Genomic DNA, 25,996 nt, shown 5'->3' on the forward strand with positions numbered 1-25,996 from the left:
TGCCTCTCCAAATCGCACTTTAATCTACCCCTAGATCATCCGGTGATGCGAAAAACGCTGACCCAGCACCTGCCACGCAAGGCATGACTTCTGTGCTCTGTTTTCTTCAGTGGGGCCGTCCTCTTGGATGCATTTCTTTGGCTGCCACTCAACATCGTTGACCATGAACTATGTATGTGTGCATGTGTATGTATGTCTTTGTATGTATGTGGCGAGCGGTGGCGCATTGGTTAGCTGTAATGTGCTACAAACCCGGCGACCAGAGTAGGTGGCCAGCACCACGTCTGGCTTTGTTTGTCTCCCCAGTGGCGACGTTTACTACACATTGGATCAGGTACTCATTTGAGGCTGAGTTTACCTAGGGGAGGCCTAGAGTCAGTTAATTTCGCCGCTGGTGTTGGTGGCCGTGAGCGGGTATCAAACTCTGCCGGGTTGACAGTGCAGTGTATTGCTAACCGCTCTGCTACCGCTCCCCACACTTAAAATTTTTCACACACACACTCATTCACTCTCACACATTCACTCACTCTGATAAAACGGGAGAACGTACACAACTCTATACACTGAAAGGCGCCCCAGTGGAGAATTGGAGTTAGACCATTTTTTGCTGTAAGGCACAAGTAAGGAATTTCAAGAAGTTTAACACGTAGGCTTTCGCGACTAATATCCATAATAGAGATTTTTTTGGGTTAGATTGCGTAAATATATAAACTTGATGATGATGATGATTTTTTAAAGTTTTAATTCTCATGATGATGATACTACAATGAGAGAATTAAAACTTAAAAATTATAGCCATTTTAAATATAAAAGCGGAGTTGTGGTTGTGAATTAGCTGTGAGAGAGGCACCGTGTTCCATTCTGGTCCGAGAGCTCATACACATCAAAACCAGCCAGATGTTAACTCCCTCGCGTGGTTTACAAGAGGTCGTGGGTTCGATCCCGACACCGACGCATGTTGTGTATTTAGATTGTGCGCGTCTCTCTCTCTCTCTCCCCATGGTCGTGTAGATTTTTCTCCGGGTCCTCTGGTTATTTTCGCTCCAAATTTAAAAACGTCCGCTATCGGGTATTTGGCTGCTGCTGCAGATTTCCACGTGATAAGCCACTTCGTTGAGTTATCATTCGTGGCCAGGTTGCTTCTGAAAATGAGCTATATATCTCAGCAACAGCCAAATACTACAAATGCATGTTTTTTTAAATGTCGAGGGGAAAATAACCGGAGAGAGAGACACGGAAACTCCAAAAACGGCATCATCAGGGTCGGGGTCGAACCCACGACCTCCTGTATACCAGGCAAGATAGTTAACATCTCCATAGCCACCGTGATCTCACGTAGTAAACTAGTGTAGTCTGCGCTCGTATGAATGTAGAAATAGCACAACCACACGAACTCTCTCCTGTGAGCTCTCTGTGGCCAAGCATCAGCTTCGGCTTTGCCGTTCAGCTCTTGAACATATTTTGCTGACATGCCCAGGGATATACTGTACATCTTTCCCACGCAGTCGCTAAAAGCCGTGCAAACTTACGACAAATATTCAACGGAGGTATTAGGAAGGAACAAAAATCCATCAAAAGTCAACCGAAGCGATTTCCTGGCTGATATGCAGAATCAGAGGTAACGTATGTTTTGCACAAAATTATCGTGAACGTAGTCGTGGGTTTAACTCTCCGACACAAAACAACCAGTTAGTGCTGAACTAGTAAACTAATTGTACACGTTTTGTGTTCCGTGACACAAACCCCTTACTGATATTCGCTGTGTCAGGTGGTGATGGTGGCTGATTTAAAGCTACATTTATATTTTTAAGCGATTTAACCAGAAATAAAATCCTTTATTACCGAAAATACTGAGGTTTTGTGACAATAATTACTTAATATTTTAACTAACTTTTATATTCCTCAACAACCAAAATATGAAATAATAACCTTCCCTACATAAGATGGCTATTATCTGGTAAAGTAACTGTTTTTTTTTCTTGGAGCAATCGACAGAAACGATGGCATTGTCCAGAAAAAAAATGTGGCAGGTACCATTCCTGGCAAAAAACACGAAAAGTCTGCCTTCTTTATTCACAAAGTACCATGGAGTACCTTCCCCTGGAGGCAGGAGCGACAGTGCCCAATTACGATTTAGTGATACGCGACAGATATCGCAACAGCGCGGTGTTGCACTTACCGACTTTTAAAATTGTTGAGAAAGGAGCTGAAAATCTCAGACCAGGCGTGAATCTCGATCTTCAAACGAAGTCAGCGGACACTCACACGATGTATCTGTGTGCGCATATATATAGGAGTTAAGGGGCCATCCATATAGCACGTACGCAAAATCTATCAAAACTTGACCCCGACTCCCCCCCCTTTACACACACGTACTTTTTACACCCCAACCCAAAACACGTACGTACGCTTGACGCACCCCCCACCTCGAATCCTACAGAACTTCCGATATTTGATCCACGCAGAAAACAAAGCAAACAGATAGTTTGCCTGTCTCCCTGCAGTCGTGTGGATTTTCCTCCGTGTCATCGGGTTTTTCCCTCTACATTTAGAAACACGCGTTCAGAGTATTTGGCTGCTGCTATACATTTCCACGTGGTAATAAGCCACTTCGTTGAGCTGCAACCATCTGTGACAGCCATGTCGCTTCTGAAAAAGAGCGAAATAGCTCAGTGGGCTTTACACCTGGTACAATATCAAAGTTAGTATTGTTCACCTAACTCCAAGAAGCGAGCCTTGCTCCCATGGTGTACGCGGAATCATCAGTCACTCGGCATATCGGTAACGACATTGAAGGAAGCTTGGCAGTTGAAAGCTTTGGGCAGTTTCAGTCCCAGTCATTTCTGCTATTATAGGATCACCAACAGTGGAGGAAAAGCCAACGAATTGGCTGCATCAGCTTCTAGTTACCGAACGAATGCATGCCAATATTGTGCTCATTACACACAAAGCGCGATAACTTGCTGCTGATATCCTCAAGGTGCATAAACTATCATCATGGGAACTATGCTTATCATCGCAGCAGCAGTGGCTTTTGGCTAACCACTGAACAAAGAGGGCCACCGCTTTGTGCGGCGCTTTCAGGTGCGCTTCCGCAGCCATCTGGAACGTTCTTCCTTCCGATATTAGGAAGCTACGGGAGCTATGTATTTAAATCTAGTTTGAAGACTAATTCGATTTTTCGTTTAGTTCATTGTCCTTGGCCCGCACCTCCGATTATCACGGTTGGATACGTACGGTGCGAAAGAAGTTCAACATACATAACATGAATACATGCAGGTGACCAATTATTCATGGAATCCGGTTTCTATATTCCAAGACTATTTCAAAATGAATTTCAAGTGTTAAAAAGGGTTGATGTTAAAATAAATATGTTCATTGCTAGCTTATATTTGAAGAGATATTAGAGAAAAGTGACTCGGTGCCAGAGAGTGTTTAAAATGTCAAGAATGCGGAAAAGTACAAAGGTGTGCTGGATATCTGTGGGGGTCTGGCCATTGCATGCAAATTCAGGATTGTGGCTGCGAGATTTGCTGCAGTGATTTAGCGCACTGCCCTCTAAACCCCAGTCACATGAGTTCGATTCCCAGCCGGGACTAATATGTTATTAAAAAAAACTTTTATTTTGCCACAACACCTCCTCTTGATTGTATGTCTAATCGCAATTTATTATAGCCTTCAATTCCTATTAGGCTCGGAGTTATACGCGAGATCAGCCATGTTTCAGACAGACAGTTATTCTAAACGTAAAGGGAAAAACCAGAAGGACCCAGAGGAAAATCCACGCTTATTCTGGGAGAGAGACACACAAACTCTAAATGTACAGCAGCAGGAATCCTCAGGGTCTGGATTGAACTCATACCCTCCTGTATACCAGGCGAGGTAGTTAACATCTCCTAGCCACCGTGGCACCCAGGACTCTGGCAGGGCTTTGTTGTCGTCTTGGTATTATGACGCCTGCAATATCTATTCTAGCAAATTGCAAACATTCGTTGAAATTCGATCTTCCAGCGTGACGGTTGAAGCAATGGAATGTTTAGTTTCTTTAATCCCTCCATCTCTGTCCTCCCCGCACTATAAATGGGTATTCCAGAGTTCGTCGATCAGAGGGTCAGTGCTTCCAGTTCCACCAGTATGTCTGGCCACTATAATGACAGAAGGGAAGTTTATATGAAATATATATTGTACCGAGCTGCTTTGCTCCCACATCTACCCCTCCTTGCTAGCACCATTTCGCATTGGCCAGAGTGATGGGGCGATAACAAATAACCCCCAAACATGCACAGGGAGCAGTGCCCCTCAAATCCAAAAAGTGAGCTGATAAAGGGGCTGTACGTGTACGTGCTTCGTTCTCAACCAGAAGAAAACCTAGAGACCTCTGTCCATCCGCTGATGCATAAAGAGCCACCAAAATCAACGTCAGTCATTTTCGTTTGTGTTTATTGTTGTTGTTACATCATTCCAAGTGATAGACAGTGAAGAATCGTGAAAAATAGGGGGGGGGGGGGGATGGTTAATATATAACTTTCACGTAGGGGCGTCATGATGGCAAGATGTTAACTACCTTGCCTGGTTTATAGGAGGTCGTGGGTTCGATTCCGATCCTGACGCCTCTATATTTGGAGTTTGCATGCGTCTCTCCCATAAGATACCCAAGTTTGATTCCCGCTCACGGCACCAACACCAGCGGCGATTATCTGAACCGGCCTTGGGCCTCCCCTAGGTCGACTCAGCCTTAAATGAGTACCTGATCCGATGTGTAGTAAACATTGCCACTTGGGAGACAAACGAAGCCAGACATGGTGCTGGCCAACTACTCGGGTCACTCGGTTTGTAGAGCATTACAGCTAAGCAATGCGCCACTGCTCGCCACATACATATAAAGACATGCATACGTACACACATACATAGTTCATGGTCAACGATGTTGAGTGGCAATCAAAGGAGTGCATCCAAGAGGACGGCCGCACTGAAGGAAATGGAGCACGAAGTCACGCCGAGCGTGGCAGGTGCTGGGTGAGCGTTTGTCACATCGCCGGGTCATCTAGGGGTAGATCAGAGTGCGATTTGGAGAGGCCTTTGTTCAGTGGTGACTTTATCCTTATGGCGGTACCAAATAATGCAAAATGGCCGAGGCAATTGAATATTTTATTTCTGGGACACTATTCGTTCGGGGTGGAGAGTGAGGTAGTAGAGTGAATCGTTACATCCTTGATAGAGATTTTGTTCGGGTCTACTGTGGGCTACCGCGTTGCAAGTGTGTCGCTAAATGCCCTTTGAAAGATGGATGAGGCTCGCTGCCTGTTGGCCATAAACTGTGCGTGTGAAAAGGCAAAAAAGCATATTTTGTTCTGTCCAATTTATTTCAAGGTCGTAGCACCAGATGAGACGAATAAGTAATTTAGAAGTCTCATAGTAGATTATTATTTTATGCAGGCTGTCTCACAAGCTCGTGGTCGAACTCTCCCATGCACCCTGCGATGAGTTTTTTTTTTCCATGAAAGTCAAACTGATGTTTCAGCTTTCAATGCTGGAAAATAGCCAAAGTAAGTGAAAACCAAGTTCAATGTGCTTTATGTATGGATGTGTGCAGCCATAACAGATATGCTAATCAGCCAAATGAAATTGAACATTTTACCTGCAATTTTTCATGCATATATAGTCTTTGGTGACTGGGCTTAGACCATCAAATGCACTTGAGAACCCAGTTAAATTACAAGTGACTGTAACCTAGATTCAAACCTATATCCCAGTGGTTCTGGCTTAGCTCCCTGACCGATGAAGCACCCATCATTTAACAGTTGTACAGGCGAATTTAAACTTTGAATAGTGCATCGTATACAGCTCGTCGAGATGAGTCGATTGCCGTATCGTCGACCATCAGACTTAAAATGACTGCATCATGCACAATATGCGATAGCTGGGTACTATGGTACCCCGGGATACCCTCTTAAGGTTCATATTTAATTACCTCGGTTATTTTGTATTATTTGGAACCCCGGGGTACTGCCATCAGAATAAAATGTTAAAAAGGATGGTATTCACCAACATCAAGTCGTAAATGTTGCAGGTGATATTTGAGAAAAGTGACTCGGTACCAGAGGGTACGTTTAAAATGGCAAGAATGTGGAAAAATGTTGAGGTTATACCATTGCATGCAAATTCAGGATTGTGGAAGGGAACTTGTATGCAGCGGTTATCGCATTGACCTCTAAACCCCGATCACCTGAGTTTGATTCCCAGCCGGGGCTAACTTACTATTAAATCAATATATACACATCAATAATTGTCAGCCAGCAGCAAGTGAACCTTATGGCAGTACCCTATGGTACTATGCTGTCAACGTCTGAGATGCAGTCATTTTTAGTCTGTTGATGGTCGGCGATGCGGCAATCGACTCATCTCGACGAGCTATACACGATGCACTATTCAAAGTTTCAATTATCCTGTACAACTGTTAAATGATGGGTGCTTCATCGGTCAATGAGCTAAGCCAGAAGCACTGGGATATAGATTTTCATCTAGGTTACAGCCACTCGTAATTTAACTTAGTTCTGAAATGTAATTTAATGATCTAAGCCCAGACAATGACTATACAAGTATAAAAAATTGCAGATAAAATGTTCAATTTTATTTGTCTGAATAGCAGATGGCATGATAAAAAAAAAACTGTCTCGTGGCTGCACAAACACCCATCCACAAAACACACTGAATTTGGTTTTCACTTACTTTGGCTTTATTCCAGCATTGAAAGCTCAAACATCGGTTTGACTTTCATGGGAACGAAACTCATCGCAGGGTGCATGGGAGAGTTTGATCGAGTTTGAGAGACATCCTGCATAAAATAATAATAACAATTCTACTGTGAGACTTCTAAATGGCTTCTTCGTCTCATCATATGGCGCTACGGCCTTGAAATAAATTGGACAGAACAAAATATCCCGTTTTTTTCCGTTTAACATGCACAGTTTATGGCCAACAGGAAGAGCCTCACTCATCTTTCAAAGGGCATTTAGTGAAAATCTTGCAACGCAGTAGTACACCCGAACAAAATCGCTATCCTCAGGGGTGTAACGATTCACTCTACTCCCCCACCCTCCACTCCCCGGAAAATAGTGTTCCAGAAATAAAATATTTAATTGGCTTGGTCATTTTTATTATTTGGAACCCCGGGGTACCGCCATTAGGATAATTTAACAGGTAATATAGCTCTGGGCATTAGAGCTGTACGCAGATACGGTCTGTTCTCCTCTAACGCCACGTGTTTTCACGAACGCGAATTGAACATATGCAACGCGATTAACGTATTCTGGAATGAATTTTTTATAACGCGGATGCGAATTGGATATTGTAACGCGATTGAGTGACTAACTCTACGTGTTGCACACTCTAAATGAAGGACGTGGGCAGGTGCTCCAAATCGAAGGGAAACACATTTATTGTGGTCAATCTGTAAAATGCAACAGCACGTGTCACAAACAGCAATCCCCAACCGAGTCGCCATTAACCACATGACAGGTGTACAAGTCTGGTTAATCAATAACATACTCTTTGATTCTATTCGGTAAAGTCACGTAGGAAAAAAAAACAACAAAAATCACGACGTTTTGGCTACAACACAAGCGGCCTTCATCAGGTGAAGGGACCAGCCTGTCTCGAAGACTGGGCTGGAGTGAAACAGAGCCAAGCTCAGACTGCGACCTTTAAGCTGTGTGAGAGGGATTAAGGTGCCTTGACAAAGGAATTAGCGTAAAAATTAGCATTTGATTGGCGGACTTAGCATTCATGAAAGGTGTAGCACGCGGCAGTGCACCTTTAAGCTGTGTGAGAGAGATTAAGGTGCCTTGACAAAGGAGTTAGCGTAAAAATTAGCATTTGATTGGCGGACTTAGCATGATGAAAGGTGTAGCACGCGGCAGTGCACCTTTAAGCTGTGTGAGAGAGATTAAGGTGCCTTGACAAAGGAGTTAGCGTAAAAATTAGCATTTGATTGGCGGACTTAGCATGATGAAAGGTGTAGCACGCGGCAGTGCACCTTTAAGCTGTGTGAGAGGGATTAAGGTGCCTTGACAAAGGAGTTAGTGTAACAATTAGCATTTGATTGGCGGACTTATCATGATGAAAGGTGTAGCACAGTGATCGGCACCGGCAGTGCACCAGCCTGTGCTGCGAAAGTTTGGGGTACCACTACTTGAAAAAATATACTGTACCAATGAAAATTAGTTTAATGTTTAGTTCGATTTAGAACATCTTTACAATGGTTGCTTAATTTGAAACCATCTTCTCGGTTGAAATTGTGTCTGTGCTTGTAGATCTAAATTGCCTCGTGAACAATGAAATGCTAATTTTTTTATGCTAATTCCTTTGTCGAGGCACCTTAATCCCTCTCACACAGCTTAAAGGTCGCAGTCTGAGCTTGGCTCTGTTTCACTCCAGCGCAGTCTTCGAGACAGGCTGGTCCCTTCACCTGATGAAGGCCGCTTGTGTTGTGGCCGAAACGTCGTGATTTTTGTTGTTTTATTTTTTTATCTACGTGACTTTACCAAATAGAACCAAAGAGTATGGATCCTTGCAGTCACGAAAGCTTCAAATCTAGAATTGATAGCCTCTACGGGGAGGGTTTTCACCTATCTGTTAGAGCTTTTAACAGACAACGGGACAAGAAGTCACAGCTCATCGAGACGCTGACCTTCCTCAAAAGATGCCGCGATCACAAGGTAATACCCATCGCCTTCACACTTACTTCTGCTGCTGTGTCCTCACTGAACTCTAAACAGATTCTGTTTAAGGCCAGCCTCTCTTTAATCTCAGAGAAGATAAGACTACTCCGTTTTGAACTCGATACTTTAGACAGGACTCTTCTACAAGCTCATTTAACGTTAACACAAAAAATGTCACCTTCTGATTGGAACCACGTAGACAACATGACTGCTTCTTCTGCCGATTCAATTTCAATCAAAAGCAAAGCTAACCTAATTGCTAAATTCAACCACCTATCAAAGAAAAACCCGGTTCCACAGATCACAAAACTAGACGCTAACAAAATTGTCATCAATCAGAGTAGCACCCCGATTTCGGACAATCTGAAAACAGTATTGGCTAAAGGACTAAATTTCGTTGTCACCCCAAAACATATACCGATAGATGATATCATTTCTCAGGTCGATGTAGCCCTCAAAGGTATAGGACACATCCAAGCAGACGTCGCGAGAGCTGAAAAAGCTATTCTTAAGAATGCTAAGAAACCCGTTATCAACATCAGCAAAGATGAACGCTCTGAACTCGCGAAATTAAAAGAGAGACATGATATAGTCATCCTCTCAGCCGACAAGGGCAATGCCACTGTAATTATGGATAAAAACTCATGCAACAATAAAATTCAGGACCTTCTCAATGATGGTAGTTACTCAAAAATTAAAAATGACCCTAATAATAGCCTAACTATAAAAACCAACAAGATCATCACAAGTTCGACCTCCTAATTGAACCAACTAAACGTCCCTCCCTAAAACCTGCTGCAAGACCCCCTAGATTCTATGGTCTTCCAAAGATTCGTAAAGAAGGCACTCCACTACGACCCATCGTATCCACGATCAACTCCCCTACGTATAAGCTAGCACGTTTTCTGTCGGATACCTTGCTACCTTTCACTGGCAAGACCTCCTCAGCAGTACTTAACTCAGCCCAATTGGTTTCTATGGTCAAAGACGTTGTACTGACCCCTGACGATGTCCTTGTCAGCTTCGATGTGATCTCCTTGTTCACCAAGGTCCCGGTACCTGATACCATTGATATAATTGAAAATTTGGTACAATATGGACTAAACCCCGAGGTACCTACGCTGGTCAGGCACTGCCTCACCAACACCTACTTCACTTGGAATGGTTCCTTCTACAAGCAAAATGAGGGTACTCCCATGGGTCGCCCCTTGTTACCAGTGATAGCCAATGTTTTCATGGAGAAATTTGAATCAGATGCCATCCAGACTTCCACCCTCAGACCTTCCCTGTGGAAGAGATATGTGGATGACACTTTCGTCATTTGGCCACATGGCCTCCCAGCTCTGAACCTTTTCCTACACCACATCAATTCCAGACATCCCACCATCGAATTCACCATGGAAGTGGAGAAAAATGGCAAGCTACCATTTTTGGATGTTCTGTTTGAGAGGAGACCTGATGGCTCATTGGGGCATTCTGTCTACAGGAAACCCACCCACACAGATTCCTACTTGAAGCCTGATTACCACCACCACCCAGCACAAAATAATTCTCTCATCAAAACTTTATACCATAGGGCTCATTGCATTTTGGACCAACACCACCTGACCAGTGAATTAAAACATGTACACCTGGCCCTCAAAAGGAATGGATACTCTGACCGTACCATCCGCCAAGCTGTTTCTCCCTCCATACAGAAACAACCACTTGATACTCCGGTCAAAACCATCACACTACCATATATAGCAGGCATTACTAAAAAGATTTCCAAAATTCTAAAGAAACACAAGATCCAGGTCCGGTTCAATACAGTACATAAAATTCGTGATCTGATCCCATCTGTGAAGGATGTCATTCCTGACTTACAGTACCCCGGGGTTTACAAATTGAGTTGTACCTGCAGTGATTGCTATATCGGGAAGACGAAGCGACATGTCTCTGACTGAATTCGCGAGCACAAATCAGATTTGAAACACGGCAGAACGAATTCTTCTGCCGTAGCTGATCACTGTTACAACACTGTGGGTGATCATGATATAATTTTCTCCGATACCAAGGTTCTTTGCAAACCCACAGGTTTTTATCAGAGATTTGTTCACGAGGCAATTCAGATCTACAAGCACAGACACAATTTCAACCGAGAAGATGGTTTCAAATTAAGCAACCATTGTAAAGATGTTCTAAATCGAACTAAACATTAAACTAATTTTCATTGGTACAGTATATTTTTTCAAGTAGTGGTACCCCAAACTTTCGCAGCACATGCTGGTGCACTGCTGGTGCCGATCACTGTGCTACACCTTTCATCATGATAAGTCCGCCAATCAAATGCTATTTTTTACGCTAATTCCTTTGTCAAGGCACCTTAATCCCTCTCACACAGCTTAAAGGTCGCAGTCTGAGGTTGGCTCTGTTTCACTCCAGCGCAGTCTTCGAGACAGGCTGGTCCCTTCACCTGATGAAGGCCGCTTGTGTTGTGGCCGAAACGTCGTGATTTTTGCTGTTTTATTTTTTTACCTACGTGACTTCACCGAATAGAACCAAAGAGTATGGATCCTTGCAGTCACGAAAGCTTCAAATCTAGAATTAATCAATAACAGTTTTCTTTAAACCCAATTCGACTTCTGATAAACCATTTGTCTTTGACAGTAAACTTTGCACTTCACTATTCAAATATTACTTTCATCCTAAGCTGTATGTCTAGCTATACCATCCACTTAAATCAGTATCTTACACCCATTCCCGTACTGTATACGTACAATATACGTACTGTACGTGTCACCATGTGTTCTATTCCCGATAGCATTGCAAATAGTTATACTCTGGGTGCATGGGCATGGTTGAAGAATAACAGTATTTGCGTTAAATAATTACAATAATTACAGTACGTTATCCTTTACAGTGCACATTGCTCAAACCCCTCCTATCCTCTTATATTTAAGAGTTTCCGCGCGTGCGTGCTTGCGAGGGTATGTGGCTCACGGACGGTGGGCTTTGTGTAGTTAAAAATTCGCCAGGCAGCACGCCCTACGCCCCGGGGTGGGAACGGGCTATTCCGTTTTCTCATCCCTAAACTTTAAAGTAGTTGAATTAACAAAATTTGTGGCATTATTATTTTAATTATTTACTTATTGTGTGACATCGACCGTACCAACTGACGACAATTGCCTGGTGGTGGGGGGGAGGGGTGTGGACCCTACCAAGTGATGCGCGTTCGCTCCAGCTCGCGGGGGAAATTTTATTTTACGAGTTTAACATGCAATAAATATACACATCATGCTGCGGATTTTTCTTCACAGTCTCATGTCCTCTTTGCCCCCCCCCCCCAACACGATGCGTCCAGTTTCTACAACAGAGTCCGTAGATAATAATTTTATACTGCTTAGATACCATTATTCTTGCACGGGCGGGGACATGGCTGTGGGGGTTGTGGCCCAGCCTGCCAACGTGCCACCTCCCCCGCCTCTGCAATGTAGGCCAGGACGGGGGCTCCGCACGGGCCTAGGCCTGACCAAGCCTATGGTAAGTACACATTTCCTTGCTTCTTACGCTAACAACTCACGTTCATTGTTTACTATTATTAAACAAATAAGTTGACAAATATTACAATAATAATATTCTTAGCTCTTTCGGTAAAGTCACGTTGAAGGAAACAATAAAATAATAAAAAATATATAAAACAATAAAAATTCTCACGACGTTTCAACCATAACGCAAACGGTCATCATCAGGTGTGAAAAACCAACGGCAAGAAACATTTGAAAGAAGTGGCGGTTTGCATTTATTTAATTTTAAACGGTGTATTTATTTATTTATTTTTAAAAACGTTAGCGCCACAGGCAGCGATTTGGCAGTTTATTTAGAAGGACGAGTCCATCTATGTTCTCAAAAGAGGAGGGGGGAGACGAAAATTAATGTATGCTGTCTGAAAGCCACCGTAAGCGTGAACAATCAAGACCTGAAATGGTTTATCAAATCTTTCCAATGATTGCTAAGCCAGAATCCATCTTCTCGGTTGAAATTGTCTCTGTGCTTGTATATGTGGATAGCCTCATGAACGAATCTCTCATGGTAGCCAGATGGCTTACAAAGAACCTCTGTCTTGGAGAAGTTAATGTCATGTGAGCCTACTGAATTATAACAATGATCTGCCACGGCCGAGGTGTTGGTCCTACCGTGTTTAAGGTCTGCTTTGTGTTCACGAATGCGGTCCGAGACATGGCGTTTGGTTTCTCCAATGTAACTACTACCACAGAGGCAACTTAGTTTGTAGACACGAGGGTACTGTATGTCCGGAATCACATCTTTTACAGACAGAACCAGATCACGGATTTTTATGTAATGTGTTGAAACGGACCTGGATCTTATGTTTATTCAAGATTTTGGAGATCTTTTTTGTGATCCCCACAATGTAGGGTAAAGTGATGGTTTTGAAAGGCTCCTCAAAAGGGTCCTTCTTCATGGTTTGAGTGATAGCTTTGCGGATTGTATAGTCGGAGTAACCATTAGCCTTAAGAGCTTGGTGTATGCGCTTGAGTTCACTGCCTATGTGTTCCTGGTCGGATATGCATTGGGCTCTATGGTACAGAGTCTTGATGAGAGAATTCTTATGTGATGGATGGTGGTGGGAATCCGGTTTCAGATAAGCATCCGTATGGGTAGCTTTACTGTAGACAGAGTGGCTCATTGAACCATAAGGTCTCTTTTACTAGGACATCCAAAAAAGGTAGCTTGCCATCTTTTTCGACTTCCATGGTAAATCTGATGGCTGGGTGTATGGAATTGATGTGGTTGAAGAATTGGTCTAGAGCAGGCCGGCCATGTGGCCAGATGACAAAAGTGTCATCCACGTACCTCTTCCATAAGGTTGGGCGCAGAGTGGCAGTCTGGATGGCGTCAGTCTCAAATTTCTCCATGAAAATGTTAGCTATAACCGGAGATAGGGGGGAGCCCATTGGGGTGCCCTCAGTTTGTTTGTAGAAAGTTCCATTCTAAGTGAAGTATGTATTGGTTAAACAGTGTCTGACCAGGGGGGGGGTGGGGGTACCTCAGTGTTTAGTCCTTGATGAACCAAGTCTTCAATGATTGCGATGGTGTCAGGTACAGGAACTTTGGTGAATAAGGAAACTACATCAAAACTGACAAGCAGGTCGTCTGGGGACAGGGAAATACCCTTGATTGTCGATACCAGGTGAGTAGAATTTTGTACCGCAGAGGTGGTTTTTCCAGTGAAAGGACGGAGGATTTCAGACAAAAAACGAGCCAGTTTGTAGGTGGGGGAGATGATAGTAGAGACGATGGGACGAAGGGGTGTATCTACTTTATGTATTTTTGGTAGCTATACAATAATAAAAAGAGATCCCACCAACAGCCTCGTCACAAACTAATAAAATAATTTCTGATTGAACTGCGTTAATTGATCGTTTAAAATAAATAAATAAATGTGAACCGCCACTTCTTTCAAATGTTTCTTGCCGTTGGTTTTTCACACCTGATGATGACCGTTTGCGTTATGGTCGAAATGTCGTTAGAATTTTTATTGTTTTATATATATTTTATTGTTTCCCTTCAACGTGACTTTACCGAAAGAGCTAAGAATATGAATTACTGCAGTCACGAAAGCTTTAAATCAAATGACAATAATAATGTTTGTGTGGACATAACCCACGTTCATTGCTTACTCTTATGAAATCAATACGTTGCCAGATATTACAATAATAATATATGTGTGGACATAGCAACTCTGGTTCATTGCTTACTATTAATAAACTAATACGTTGCCAGATATTACAATATTTTTTTTCGTGCAGATGACAACTCACCTTCATTGTTTACTATTATTAAACAAATAAGTTTACAAATATTACAATAATCATCTTTGTGTGCACTTGGAAACTCTGGTTCATTGCTTACTATTAAGAAACTAATAAGTTGGCAGGTATTTAAAAAAAATGTTTGTGTGCAGATAACAACTCGTTCATTGTTTACTATTATGAAACTTATAAGTTGCCACATTACAAGAATGTTTGTGTGCAGATAAAAAACTCAGGTTAATTGTTTACTATTATGAAACAAATACGTTTACAGATATTACAATAATAATGTTTGTGTGCACAAAACAAAGTTTTCATTATTAGCTTAATAAATATTCCCCTTTTTTGCTGTGCTTTTATCACTCTGCGAAGGTCTACTGCCAGTCTGTCATGTGGCCTGCTGATTAATTTACGTCAGTGCTCTGCCACTCTATTATCTACACTGCTAATTTTCCTTTTGACCATTCTCAGTGTATGCCAGTCTATAATATCTTGCCTGCTTCTTTACCTCACTCGGATTACTGCCAGACTTTCATGTCGACTGTTTTCTGCTTTTTCAGCTGCTGCCCGTATTGGCAGCTTTTTATGTTGACTGTAGCAATGCTTATGTCATTGAGTCCGCGTACTGCCAGTCTATTACCTAAACTGTAGCCTGCTTCTGAACTTACCTGTGCGTACTGCTGCTCATTAATTTACACTTCTTTCTGCTTATTTCTTCAATGCATTTCCATTGTGTACATTGCTCATATCACGCTATTTACTCATACCGAGTACTGCGATACTGATAGCTGTGCCATCATCAGGGATTGCTGTGCACGTCCATGTGTGTGTGTGAGTCGATGTGTGTGTGTTTAAGTCCATATGTGTGTCCGTGTAGGTCCATGCGTGTGTTTAAGCCCATGTGTGTGTCTGTCTTTTTAGATTGGAAATGCCCGATGTGTGTGTGTACGTCCAAGTGTTTGTGTGTCAGTCCAAGTGTGTGTGTCAGTCCATTTGTGTGCGTATCAGTCACTGTGTGTGTGTTAGTCCATGTGTGTGTGTTAGTCCATGTGTGTGCATGGCTCCATCTGAGTGTGTAAGTCAATGTGCGTTTGTGTGTCTATGGGTGTCAGTTGATGTGTGTGTGTGTTAGTCCACATGTGTGTGTAAGTCCATATGTGTGTGTAAGTCAATATGTGTGTGTGAGTCTATGTGCGTGTTAATCCATGTGTGTGTATTTAAAGTAGATGTCTGTGTGTCACAGTCAGTATGTGTGTGTACGGCAGTGTATGTGTCAGTCTATCTATGTGTGTGTAACTCAATGTGTGTGCATCTAAAGTGGATGTCTATGCGTGTGTGAGTCCATATGTGTGTGTGTGTAAGTCCATGTGTTTGTGTGTGTGTCAATGTCTGTGTGTGTAAGTCCATGGGCGTGTGTGTTAGTCGCTTTGTGTGCATGGCTCCATGTGAGTCAGTGTAAGTCCATTTCTTTGCGTGTCTGTAGGTCCATGTGTGAGTGAATGTGTGTGCTTTATTGACCTGGTCAAGGCCTATGATACCATCAGTAGGCCTGGCCTCTGGCTTGTACTTCATGCTTTCGGAGTCCCTCACCCTTTGCTCACGATCCTTAAGGACCTTCTTGATGGTCAGCGGCCCCGCGTCAAACTACGTGGCCATCAGTCAGAGCCATTCCCTCTACACCTTGGGGTGTGACAGGGATGTCCTCTGGCTCCCACATTTTTTAACATATATTTTGACCACATAGTTCGTGAAGCCTTCAATGGCTGTACCGAAATAATTACCACATGGTTCAGATACAATGGGAGGCTGATCAATGCCCGGGTGCAGTCAAGGGATGGCTCCCTATTGCTCAACCATGTAATGTATGCCGATGCTCTGGTGATTGCTGCTCACTCAGGTGAAGTTGGAGGCACTGCTGCTGAACCTGGAGCTTGTCACTAACAGTGGGGCATTATCATCAGCCCCACCAAAACTAAGCACCTGCCTGGGTATTTTGCACTATCGGACAATCCACCCCCACTTCTCACAATTGGTGATGCGGCAGTTGTGCAGAGATTGCAGAGATTCCTATACCTCGCCATTGTGCTCATTACCGGCTCCGGTTTAACAGCAGAAGTCTCACTCCAAATCAGTGGAGCGCCATTGTTTTCATCGGCTGCGTTACACTGTGTGGAAGATACCTGGTCTCTCTCTCCACATGAAGCTCCACGTCTTCTCAGCCATGGTCGTTCCCTCCCTTATCTACAGTTGCGAAACGTGCACCCCCCTAATGGTACATCTTCGCCGGTTGGAAACATTTAGGCTGGCCTGCTAACAATCCATCCTGGGTTTAACCATATGTGTGTGTGTGTGCGTCTAAGTCGATGTGTTTCTACGTGTGTGGGTCGATGTCTGTGTGGAAGTCCATGTGTGTGTCTGCCTTTTTCGCCCGGGCAATGCCGGGTACTTACCGCTAGTGAAAGTATAAATATATAATTTTTAAATATATAAATTATCTTGACTACCGGGCTTCGCCCCAGGACTTGGATTCACCACGCCCGGCCACTGTTGTCTCCTCAGTGGCGATGTTCACACACCACACCAGTTACTTGTTTGAGGCTGAGTTCACCTATGGGAGGCCCAGAACCAGTGTCAAATAATCGTCACCGGTGGTGGCCGTGAGCGGGAATAGAACTCGGGTCGCCAGGTTTGTAGCGCGGCGCGCTAACCACTACACTACACTGCGTTACGCTTCCACATGCGCGGGTCACATGACAGATTTGACTTCAAAGCTCACTTGCCGTGCAAAAAATAAATGCATTATTGAGCTCCCCCCCCACCAAAAAAAAAGCAGAAGTGTATTTTGATCATTTTTTGCATGGTGTACAGTCTGGAAAGTACCCTCATGGCAAATTTCAAGTTTGTTGCATGTCGCGAAGTACGCTAAACATTTTGAACAGACACACATTCACAAATTAGCCTTTTATATATATGGAGATTAGAACAAAACATACTAAAATAACAATAATTAATTAAAAAAATAATGGAGACTAATAATTAGAAAGCAAAGCAAATTTCATAGTGAATAAAAATAAAATTATATATAATACAACTATAATAGTGAAAAATAAATGTTTTATTTATAAATATTCTAACTCCCTGTTTCTCTGGGCAGCTTTACGTAGCGCGCTCCAGGGTTGGTGCAAGCAGGAACCTTTTCATACTTGGCCCCCAATGGAAAAAACCCACAGGCGCTGCAATACCCAATAGCATACCCAATAGCACAGAATAACACCGAATGGCCAGATAACACATTTTACAAAATCATTTCACGCAATACGTCTAAAACTGTATATATTTCCTTTCCTAAATTTTGCTCCTGCCCCTAATGTCGACACTCACTAATTCTTCCCGGGCAATGCCGGGTACACCCACCTAGGATAATAAATCAAAGTAATAAAACTTAAAAATTAAAATTATAATTATCTTGCAGGCTGCCCGGGCCCTGTCCATCACCGCCATTGTCTTCGGCATCCTGGCGGGCGTTGCGGGCGCCAAGTGCACCACGTGCATCGGCGATGACGTCACGGCCAAGGCCCACGTCACAATGGGCTCGGGGGGGTGACCCTCGTCCTCGCCGGCGTCGTGGAGCTGGTGCCCTCGTCGTGAACGGCCGACTCCGTCGTGCGCGACTTCCACAACCTGCTGGTGCCCGATGCCATGAAGCGAGAGATCGGCGCATCCATTTCTGTCGGCTGGGCAGCGGCCGTGCTGCTCATCCTGGGGGGCTCCCTGCCGCTGCTGTCGCCACTACCCCCACCGTCACAAACGGGAGAGGTATGGGGCAGCGGTGGGGGCAGCCCGTCGCTCGGCTTTCCCCCTCCGATCCATGGTATCGTCGTGGAGTAACTACATGTGAGCGGACTCTGTGATTGGCCCGCGGGGGGTGGGGGGGGGGGTGATGAGTCTATGTGGGTCACTCCTCTGTGTCGTCGTGAGTCTATTGGTTTCTGCGTGGTGAAACTATGGGTCTCTGTAATGAGTCTAAATGTCTCTGTGTGGTGAGCCTATGCATCTCTGTGTTGCAAGTCTACGGGTCTCTGCGTGATGACCTTATCGTCGTTGAGTAATTACGTGTGAATGTACTTTATGGTTGGCCGGGGCTGGGGTTGTCTATCTGTTGTGGGAGCCATCGTGGCTAGGGGATGTTAACTACCTCGCCTTGTATGCAGGAGAACATGGGTTCAATACCGGACCTTGACGATGGACTTTTGTATATTTGGTGTCTGCGTGTCTCTTTCTCTCCCCGTGGTCGTGCGGATTTTTCTTCGGGTCCTCTGGTTTTCCCTCTCCACATTGAAAATCAACATCACCACGTCTTCAGAGTATTTGGCTGCTGCTGCTATGAATGTCCACGTGATGCTGATGATGTCAGCCGCTTGGTTGATGAGTGTGGGTCTCTATGTGTCTCTTTGAGTCTTTGTGGGTCTATGTGTCTCTATGTGTCTCTATGAGTCTATGTGGGTCTATGTGTCTCTATGGGTCTCTGTGAGTCTATGTGGGTCTATGTGTCTCTATGGGTCTCTGTGAGTCTTTGTGGGTCTATGTATCTTAATGGGTCTCTGTGAGTCTGTATAAATACGTGTTTAGATTATTTTGCTGCTGCTATGAATGTCCACGTGATGATGATGTTGATGTCAGCCACATGGTTGAGCTGCTATCATTTGTGATGGCCAGGCCAATAGGGGCCTTACACCCGGTAAAATAAAATATTAGTGATTGGCTTACCTTTCATTAACTTTGCAGCCCTATCGGTGTTTGTGAGTATTTTGTATGTTGTTGTTGTAACGTTCTGACCGCCGTGTCCCCCTACTGGAAATCTTTGACACAGAGCTTCATAGCTCATCGGAACCCTCCTCCTGCAGTATAAATAAATATTATTCTGATTATTATGTAATGGAGTCGCTTAAGAATTTTGCGTGTGAGAGAGCTGAGTTCTGGACTGAGAAGGGAGCCCAGTCAGTGCATCTAAATTCAAAGTAAACTATTTTTTTTATTTTGGCAGGTTTGAGGCCCCACTGAGCTACGATGTATCTCTATTTTAGAAGCCCTCACCTGGCCGTCACAAATTATAGAAGCTCAATCAAGTGGATTATCATCATAATCATCGACATTTATATCAGCCAAATATTCTCAACGCGTGGTGATGTTGATTCTACATGTGGAGGGAAAAACCGGAGAGACAAGAGTCAAATCCACTCGACTGAGGAGAGACACACGTATAGTGCAGTGTGTAGTAGTGTAGAGTGTGGTGTGTAGTGTATGAGTGTATTGTATCGTAGTGTAGTGTATATTTTAAGTATATCATACTGCAGTGTATAGTGCAGTGTATCATAGTGAAGTGTATAGTAGTGTATTTGTATAGTGTAGTGCATAGTGAAATGTATATTAGTGTCGTGTATCGTGTAGTATGTACATAATGACTCTGACGTATGATATAATTTCACACATTTATAAATCACCTCACGTACACTCACTGGGACGTTGCCACGTACCGAGAACCACGTGACTATAAACTAAAGCCACGTGTCTATAAACTAAAACCACGTGACTATAAACTAAAACCACGTGACTATAAACTAAAACCACGGCGAGTAAGAGAGAGGGACGCCGACTCCAAATAGAAAGCAGCAATCATCGTCAGGGTCCGGGATCGAACCCATGATATCCTGTATTTCAGGCGAGGTAGTTGACACCTCCACTTGGATAGAAATAGACTCGAAATATGTCATAACAGGCATCGTCGGGGTTCCGGGATGGAAATCTCGACCGCCTGTATACCAACCAAGGGAGATAACATCTCCATGGCGAGAGAGAGAGAGAGAGACACAGACTCCACATATACACCAGCAGGCATCGGCTCATCAGGGTCTGGAGTCGAATTAACGAGCCTCCTGTAAACAAGGCGAGGCAGTAAGCATCCCCCTAGCGGCCGCGGCGCCCATACAGGGACTCCTCTACTTACGAACGATTTAGGTTCCAGATGTCTAGTAATGAGAATAGGATTTTTTCCCTTTTTTCTGGCAACAAAACTTAAATGTTTTTTACGAGGAATCATGTCTGCATTAACCACAATATTTGCAGCCAAAATGCAAACAAAAAACACACACTGTGAATATATGCATTGTCTTTGAAACTGATTGGTCCACAGCAGAGACAGCTTTCTTTACTCCTGTCGATTCCAAACATGTTGTATGGCGTGTACACTAAACATGAGGAATGGTTTGTATATGTAAATGCCACCAGTTCTTCATGTTCTGCAGATGTAGATGTCATCAGTGTCTTAGCGTTCTGCAGATGTAGATGCCATCAGTCATTCATGTTCTGCAGATGTAGATGCCACTGGTTCTTCACGTTCTACAGATGTAGATGCCACTGGTTCTTCACGTTCTGCAGATGTAGATGCCACTGGTTCCTCACGTTCCGCAGATGTAGATGCCACTGGTTCCTCACGTTCTGCAAATGTAGATGCCACTGGTTCTTCACGTTCTGCAGATGTAGATGCCGCTGGTTTTTCACGTACTGCAGATGAAGATGCCACTGGTTCCTCACGTTCTGCAGATGTAGATGCCACTGGTTCTTCACGTTCTGTAGATGTAGATGCCACTGGTTCTTCACGTTCCGCAGATTTAGATGCCACTGGTTCCTCACGCTCTGCAAATGTAGATGCCACTGGTTCTTCACGTTCTGCAGATGTAGATGCCACTGGTTCCTCATGTTCTACAGATGTAGATGCCACTGGTTCTTCACGTTCTGCAGATCTAGATGCCACTGGTTCTTCATGTTCTGCAGATGCCACTGGTTGTTCACGTTCTGCAAATGTAGATGCCACTGGTTCTTCACGTTCTGCAAATGTATATGCCACTGGTTCTTCACGTTCTGCAGATGTAGATGCCACTGGTTCTTCATGTTCTGCAGATGTAGATCCCACTGGTTCTTCATGTTCTGCAGATGCAGATGCCACTGGTTCCTCACGATCTGCAGATGTAGATGCCACTGGTTCTTCACGTTCCGCAGATTTAGATGCCACTGGTTCCTCACGTTCTGCAAATGTAGATGCCACTGGTTCGTCACGTTCTGCAGATGTAGATGCCACTGGTTCCTCACGTTCTACAGATGTAGATGCCACTGGTTCTTCACGTTGCGAGGATGTAGATGCCATGGTTCTTTACGTTCTGCAGATGTAGATGGCACTGGTTCTTCACGTTCTGCAGATGCCACTGGTTCCTCACGTTCAACAGATGTAGATGCCACTGGTTGATCACGTTCTGCAGATGTAGATGCCACTGGTTCTTCATGTTCTGCAGATGCAGATGCCACTGGTTCCTCACGTTCTGCCGATTTAGATGCCACTGGTTCATCACGTTCTGCAAATGTAGATGCCACTGGTTCGTCACGTTCTGCAGATATAGATGCCACTGGTTCTTCACGTTCTGCAAATGTAGATGCCACTGGTTCTTCACGTTCTGCAGATGTAGATGCCACTGGTTCTTCACGTTCTGCAGATCTAGATGCCACTGGTTCTTCATGTTCTGCAGATGCAGATTACACTGGTTCCTCACGTTCTGCAGATGTAGATGCCACTGGTTCTTCACGTTCCACAGATTTAGATGCCACTGGTTCCTCACGTTCTGCAGATGTAGATGCCACTGGTTCTTCACGTTCTGCAGATGTAGATGCCACTGGTTCTTCACGTTCTGCAGATGTAGATGCCACTGGTTCTTCACGTTCTGCAGATGCAGATGCCACTGGTTCCTCATGTTCTACAGATGTAGATGCCACTGGTTCTTCACGTTCTGAGGATGTAGATGCCACTGGTTCTTCACGTTCTGCAGATGTAGATGCCACTGGTTCTTCACGTTCTGCAGATGTAGATGCCACTGGTTCTTCATGTTCTGCAGATGCAGATGCCACTGGTTCCTCACGTTCTACAGATGTAGATGCCACTGGTTCTTCACGTTCTGCAGATGTAGATGCCACTGGTTCTTCATGTTCTGCAGATGCAGATGCCACTGGTTTCTCACGTTCTGCAGATGTAGATGCCACTGGTTCTTCACATTCTGCAGATTTAGATGCCACTGGTTCCTCACGTTCTGCAAATGTAGATACCACTGGTTCGTCACCTTCTGCAGATGTAGATGCCACTGGTTCTTCACGTTCTGCAAATGTAGATGCCACTGGTTCCTCACGTTCTACAGATGTAGATGCTACTGGTTCTTCACGTTCTGCAGATGTAGATGACACTGGTTCTTCATGTTCTGCAGATGCAGACGCCACTGGTTCTTCACGTTCTGCAGATGTAGATGCCACTGGTTCTTCACGTTCTGCAGATTTAGATGCCACTGGTTCCTCACGTTCTGCAAATGTAGATGCCACTGGTTCGTCACCTTCTGCAGATGTAGATTCCACTGGTTCTTCACGTTCTGCAGATGTAGATGCCACTGGTTCTTCACGTTCTGCAGATGTAGATGCCACTGATTCTTCATGTTCTGCAGATGCAGATGCCACTGGTTCCTCACGTTCTGCAGATGTAGATGCCACTGGTTCTTCACGTTCCGCAGATTTAGATGCCACTGGTTCCTCACGTTCTGCAAATGTAGATGCCACTGGTTCTTCTCGTTCTGCAGATGTAGATGCCACTGGTTCTTCACATTCTGCAGATGTAGATGCCACTGGTTCTTCATGGTCTGCAGATCAAGATGCCACTGGTTCTTCATGTTCTGCAGATGAAGATGCCACTGGTGTCTTCACATTCTGGAGATACAGATGCCACTGGTTCTTCACGTTGTAGATGCCACTGGTTCTTCACGTTCTGCAGATGAAGATGCCAACACTGCTATCTATTGTGCAAGATGGTTGAACTTACGACTCTCTTTTCCAAACAGCTGCAACTGGACATACGGGGAGAGCTTTGTTCGTATCTCTGAAAGTCCGTGAGTGCAATATTCGTAAGTAGAGGAGTCCCCCACACAATTTTAGCTGGGCGAAATATATATTTTTAACCTGCTTAGCTTTGGGTGCCCCTTTTCAGGAGTGCCATCAGCCACGCTGGCCGAGGACAACTGCCGCGGTCGCCCCGACAGGCAGAGCATTAAAAAGCAGACGAGATAACGGTCGCGGCAACGAGCAAGGCCGACGTGAAGTGGGCCGCTCGCAATCCGGCGCATCCATTGCCACCACCGCCGCTGCTGCCGCCGCCACTGCTGCCACCGCTGCTCCCACCACTGCTGCCACCACTGCTGCCACCGCTGCTGCCGCCGCTGCTGCCACCACTGCTGCCGCCGCTGCTGCCACCACCGCCGCTGCTGCCACCACTGCTGCCACCGCTGCTACCGCTGCTGCCACCGCTGCTGCCACCACTGCTGCCACCGCTGCTGCCGCCGCTGCTGCCGCCGCTGCTGCCACCACTGCTGCCACCGCTGCTGCCACCGCTGCTACCGCCGCTGCTACCGCTGCTGCCGCCGCTGCTGCCACCACTGCTGCCACCACTGCTGCCACTGCTGCTACCGCTGCTACTGCCACCGCTGCTGCCGCCACTGCTGCCACCGCTGCTACCGCTGCTGCTGCCGCCGCTGCTGCCGCCACTGCTGCCGCCACTGCTGCCGCCGGTGCTGCCGCCGCTGCTGCCGCCGCTGCTGCCGCCGCTGCTGCCACCGGTGCTGCCGCCACTGCTACCACCACTACTACCACCACTGCTGCCGCCGCTGTCATTGTTGTTGCAGAGATTCTGCTGGCAGCAGGTGAACGAATCGACAGTGCCGGTGAATGAGGGGAAAAGGGTGTTGATTTGCACCTTCAGCTGATCCTTGAAATCGGCGGCAGCACATTGAGCCGTAGTGGCGCAGCCTCTGCCCATGAACTGCTGCCCGCCTGGAAAAGGAAAAAGAAAAAAAAAAACCTGTTAAATAATTAAATTTAAATAAATAAATGCTACCATGAATAATAGGAATTATTAATAATAGTTCATATTAATAATGCACATTCAATCCGAGGATACTCCACATCCACTTCAGCGAACACATCATCAATGCCGGGGTCCGCCTTCTCACGGGATGCCCGGCATCCTGTGAGAATATCACGCCAGAGCCCTGCGTGGGACTGGAGTCACTCCCGGAGCAGACCACGGCCTGACGTGGACACGCACGGTCGAGGCCGATCTTCGACACCGCGGCCTTGGCTTGCATTCAGCGTGGCGGCTGGCGCAAGATAGAATCACCTGGTGGCGGCGTGTGGAGACTGCAACGCCCCGAGGGGCATGCACATGATGATGATGATGAACCGAGGATTCCAACTGCGCATTGCATAAAGAGCAGGGAACAAAAACAACCGGTGGGGGGGGGGGGGGGCAACGGACCCAACTAGAGAGGCAAGATCTTGACTTGAAGCTTTCGTTACTGCAGGAATTAATATTCTTTGGGACTTTCGGTAAAGTCACGTAGATAGGCTGTAATAATCGAAAATATATATACAAAACATGTTATGATAACACTGTGTAACAAAAAAAATATGTATTTTGTCCCTGGGTAGTAAATGTTATTATCTAATTGCTTATGCCCCACAAACTTTGCTTTTGTGACCAGGACAGTGATATTTTGAAATGTACCTATTTTCAATGGAAATTCCAGATAGGTTCAGTGCTGAGTAAACTTGGAGTAACTTCTAGAACATTCTCGAAGTAGTAATACGTTTTTACCCTTTTATCTGGCACAGAAAACTGACACCTTTATACAAGGGATCATGTTTGCAATAACCACAACACAAGCAGTCAAAATGCAAACAAAAAAGACAACTCTGATGATATGTACTGTCCTTGAATTTGATTGGTCCACACCCGAGATGGCTTTTCTTAGAGCTTAGTCTCCACTGGTGTTGGACCAGAAGACGCCAAAAGGCGTACAACTCAAAAACAGCACACAATCAGAGTATTGAGAGCTCGGAGTAAGCATTTACATTATGAGACCTTTTTGTTTGCATTTTGACTGCTTGTGTTGTGGTTATTGCAAACATGATCCCTTGTATAAAGGTGTCAGTTTTTTGTGCCAGATAAAAGGCTAAAAACCTATTACTATATCTTGTTACTGGCAAAGGAGGTCTCATAACATTCTCGAACTTTCCAGTAATATACATAGTAGTATAAATACAGGGGCCTTAAGCCCACCAGTTCAGTTTAGTTCCATTTGCCTAAGTGGATACATATCTGCATTTTTGTGAGATGGTATCAAGAGGCTGCAAGCATCCGGCAGACGCATTTTGCTATGTCTGCGACCAATTTATCAAGAAAAGAGTGAAAAAGTACTGCTAAGATGTGTGAGGCCTATAAGGCATATTTCGGCATGCCTGTCGGGGATAAAGGCAAACCCTGGGCACCTCATTTCACCTGCGAGCAATGCAAACAAACTGGAAGGTAAGATGGACAATTGTTGC

At 44.8% G+C, this 25,996-nt stretch overlaps 2 protein-coding genes and 1 long non-coding RNA gene across 5 annotated transcripts in view; 1 reads left to right on the plus strand and 2 right to left on the minus strand.

Annotated features, from left to right (window-relative positions):
* LOC116957306 (uncharacterized) overlaps nt 1-25,996 on the minus strand; it is a 205,970-nt gene that overhangs the window by 35,381 nt on the left and 144,593 nt on the right. The gene's annotated exons all lie outside the window — the stretch shown is intronic.
* LOC142906929 (uncharacterized) overlaps nt 11,545-25,996 on the plus strand; it is a 42,941-nt gene continuing 28,489 nt past the window's right edge. For both annotated transcript variants that reach the window (XR_012930566.1, XR_012930567.1), the window contains exons 1-2: nt 11,545-12,242; nt 18,006-18,349. This is a non-coding gene — a long non-coding RNA (uncharacterized LOC142906929). The remainder of the gene's footprint in view (nt 12,243-18,005; nt 18,350-25,996) is intronic.
* Nucleotides 20,009-25,996, minus strand: part of LOC116957347 (uncharacterized) — an 82,119-nt gene continuing 76,131 nt past the window's right edge. For both annotated transcript variants that reach the window (XM_076055702.1, XM_076055701.1), the window contains one exon: nt 20,009-24,442. In XM_076055702.1, the coding sequence (XP_075911817.1) occupies nt 23,664-24,442 (779 nt within the window). In that variant the 3' untranslated portion in view covers nt 20,009-23,663. The remainder of the gene's footprint in view (nt 24,443-25,996) is intronic.

The sequence above is a fragment of the Petromyzon marinus genome, chromosome 72 (genome assembly GCF_048934315.1).
Source record: "Petromyzon marinus isolate PM22_M1 ecotype Great Lakes invasive population chromosome 72, UKy_Petmar_22M1.pri1.0, whole genome shotgun sequence".
Classification (NCBI taxonomy): domain Eukaryota; kingdom Metazoa; phylum Chordata; class Hyperoartia; order Petromyzontiformes; family Petromyzontidae; genus Petromyzon; species Petromyzon marinus.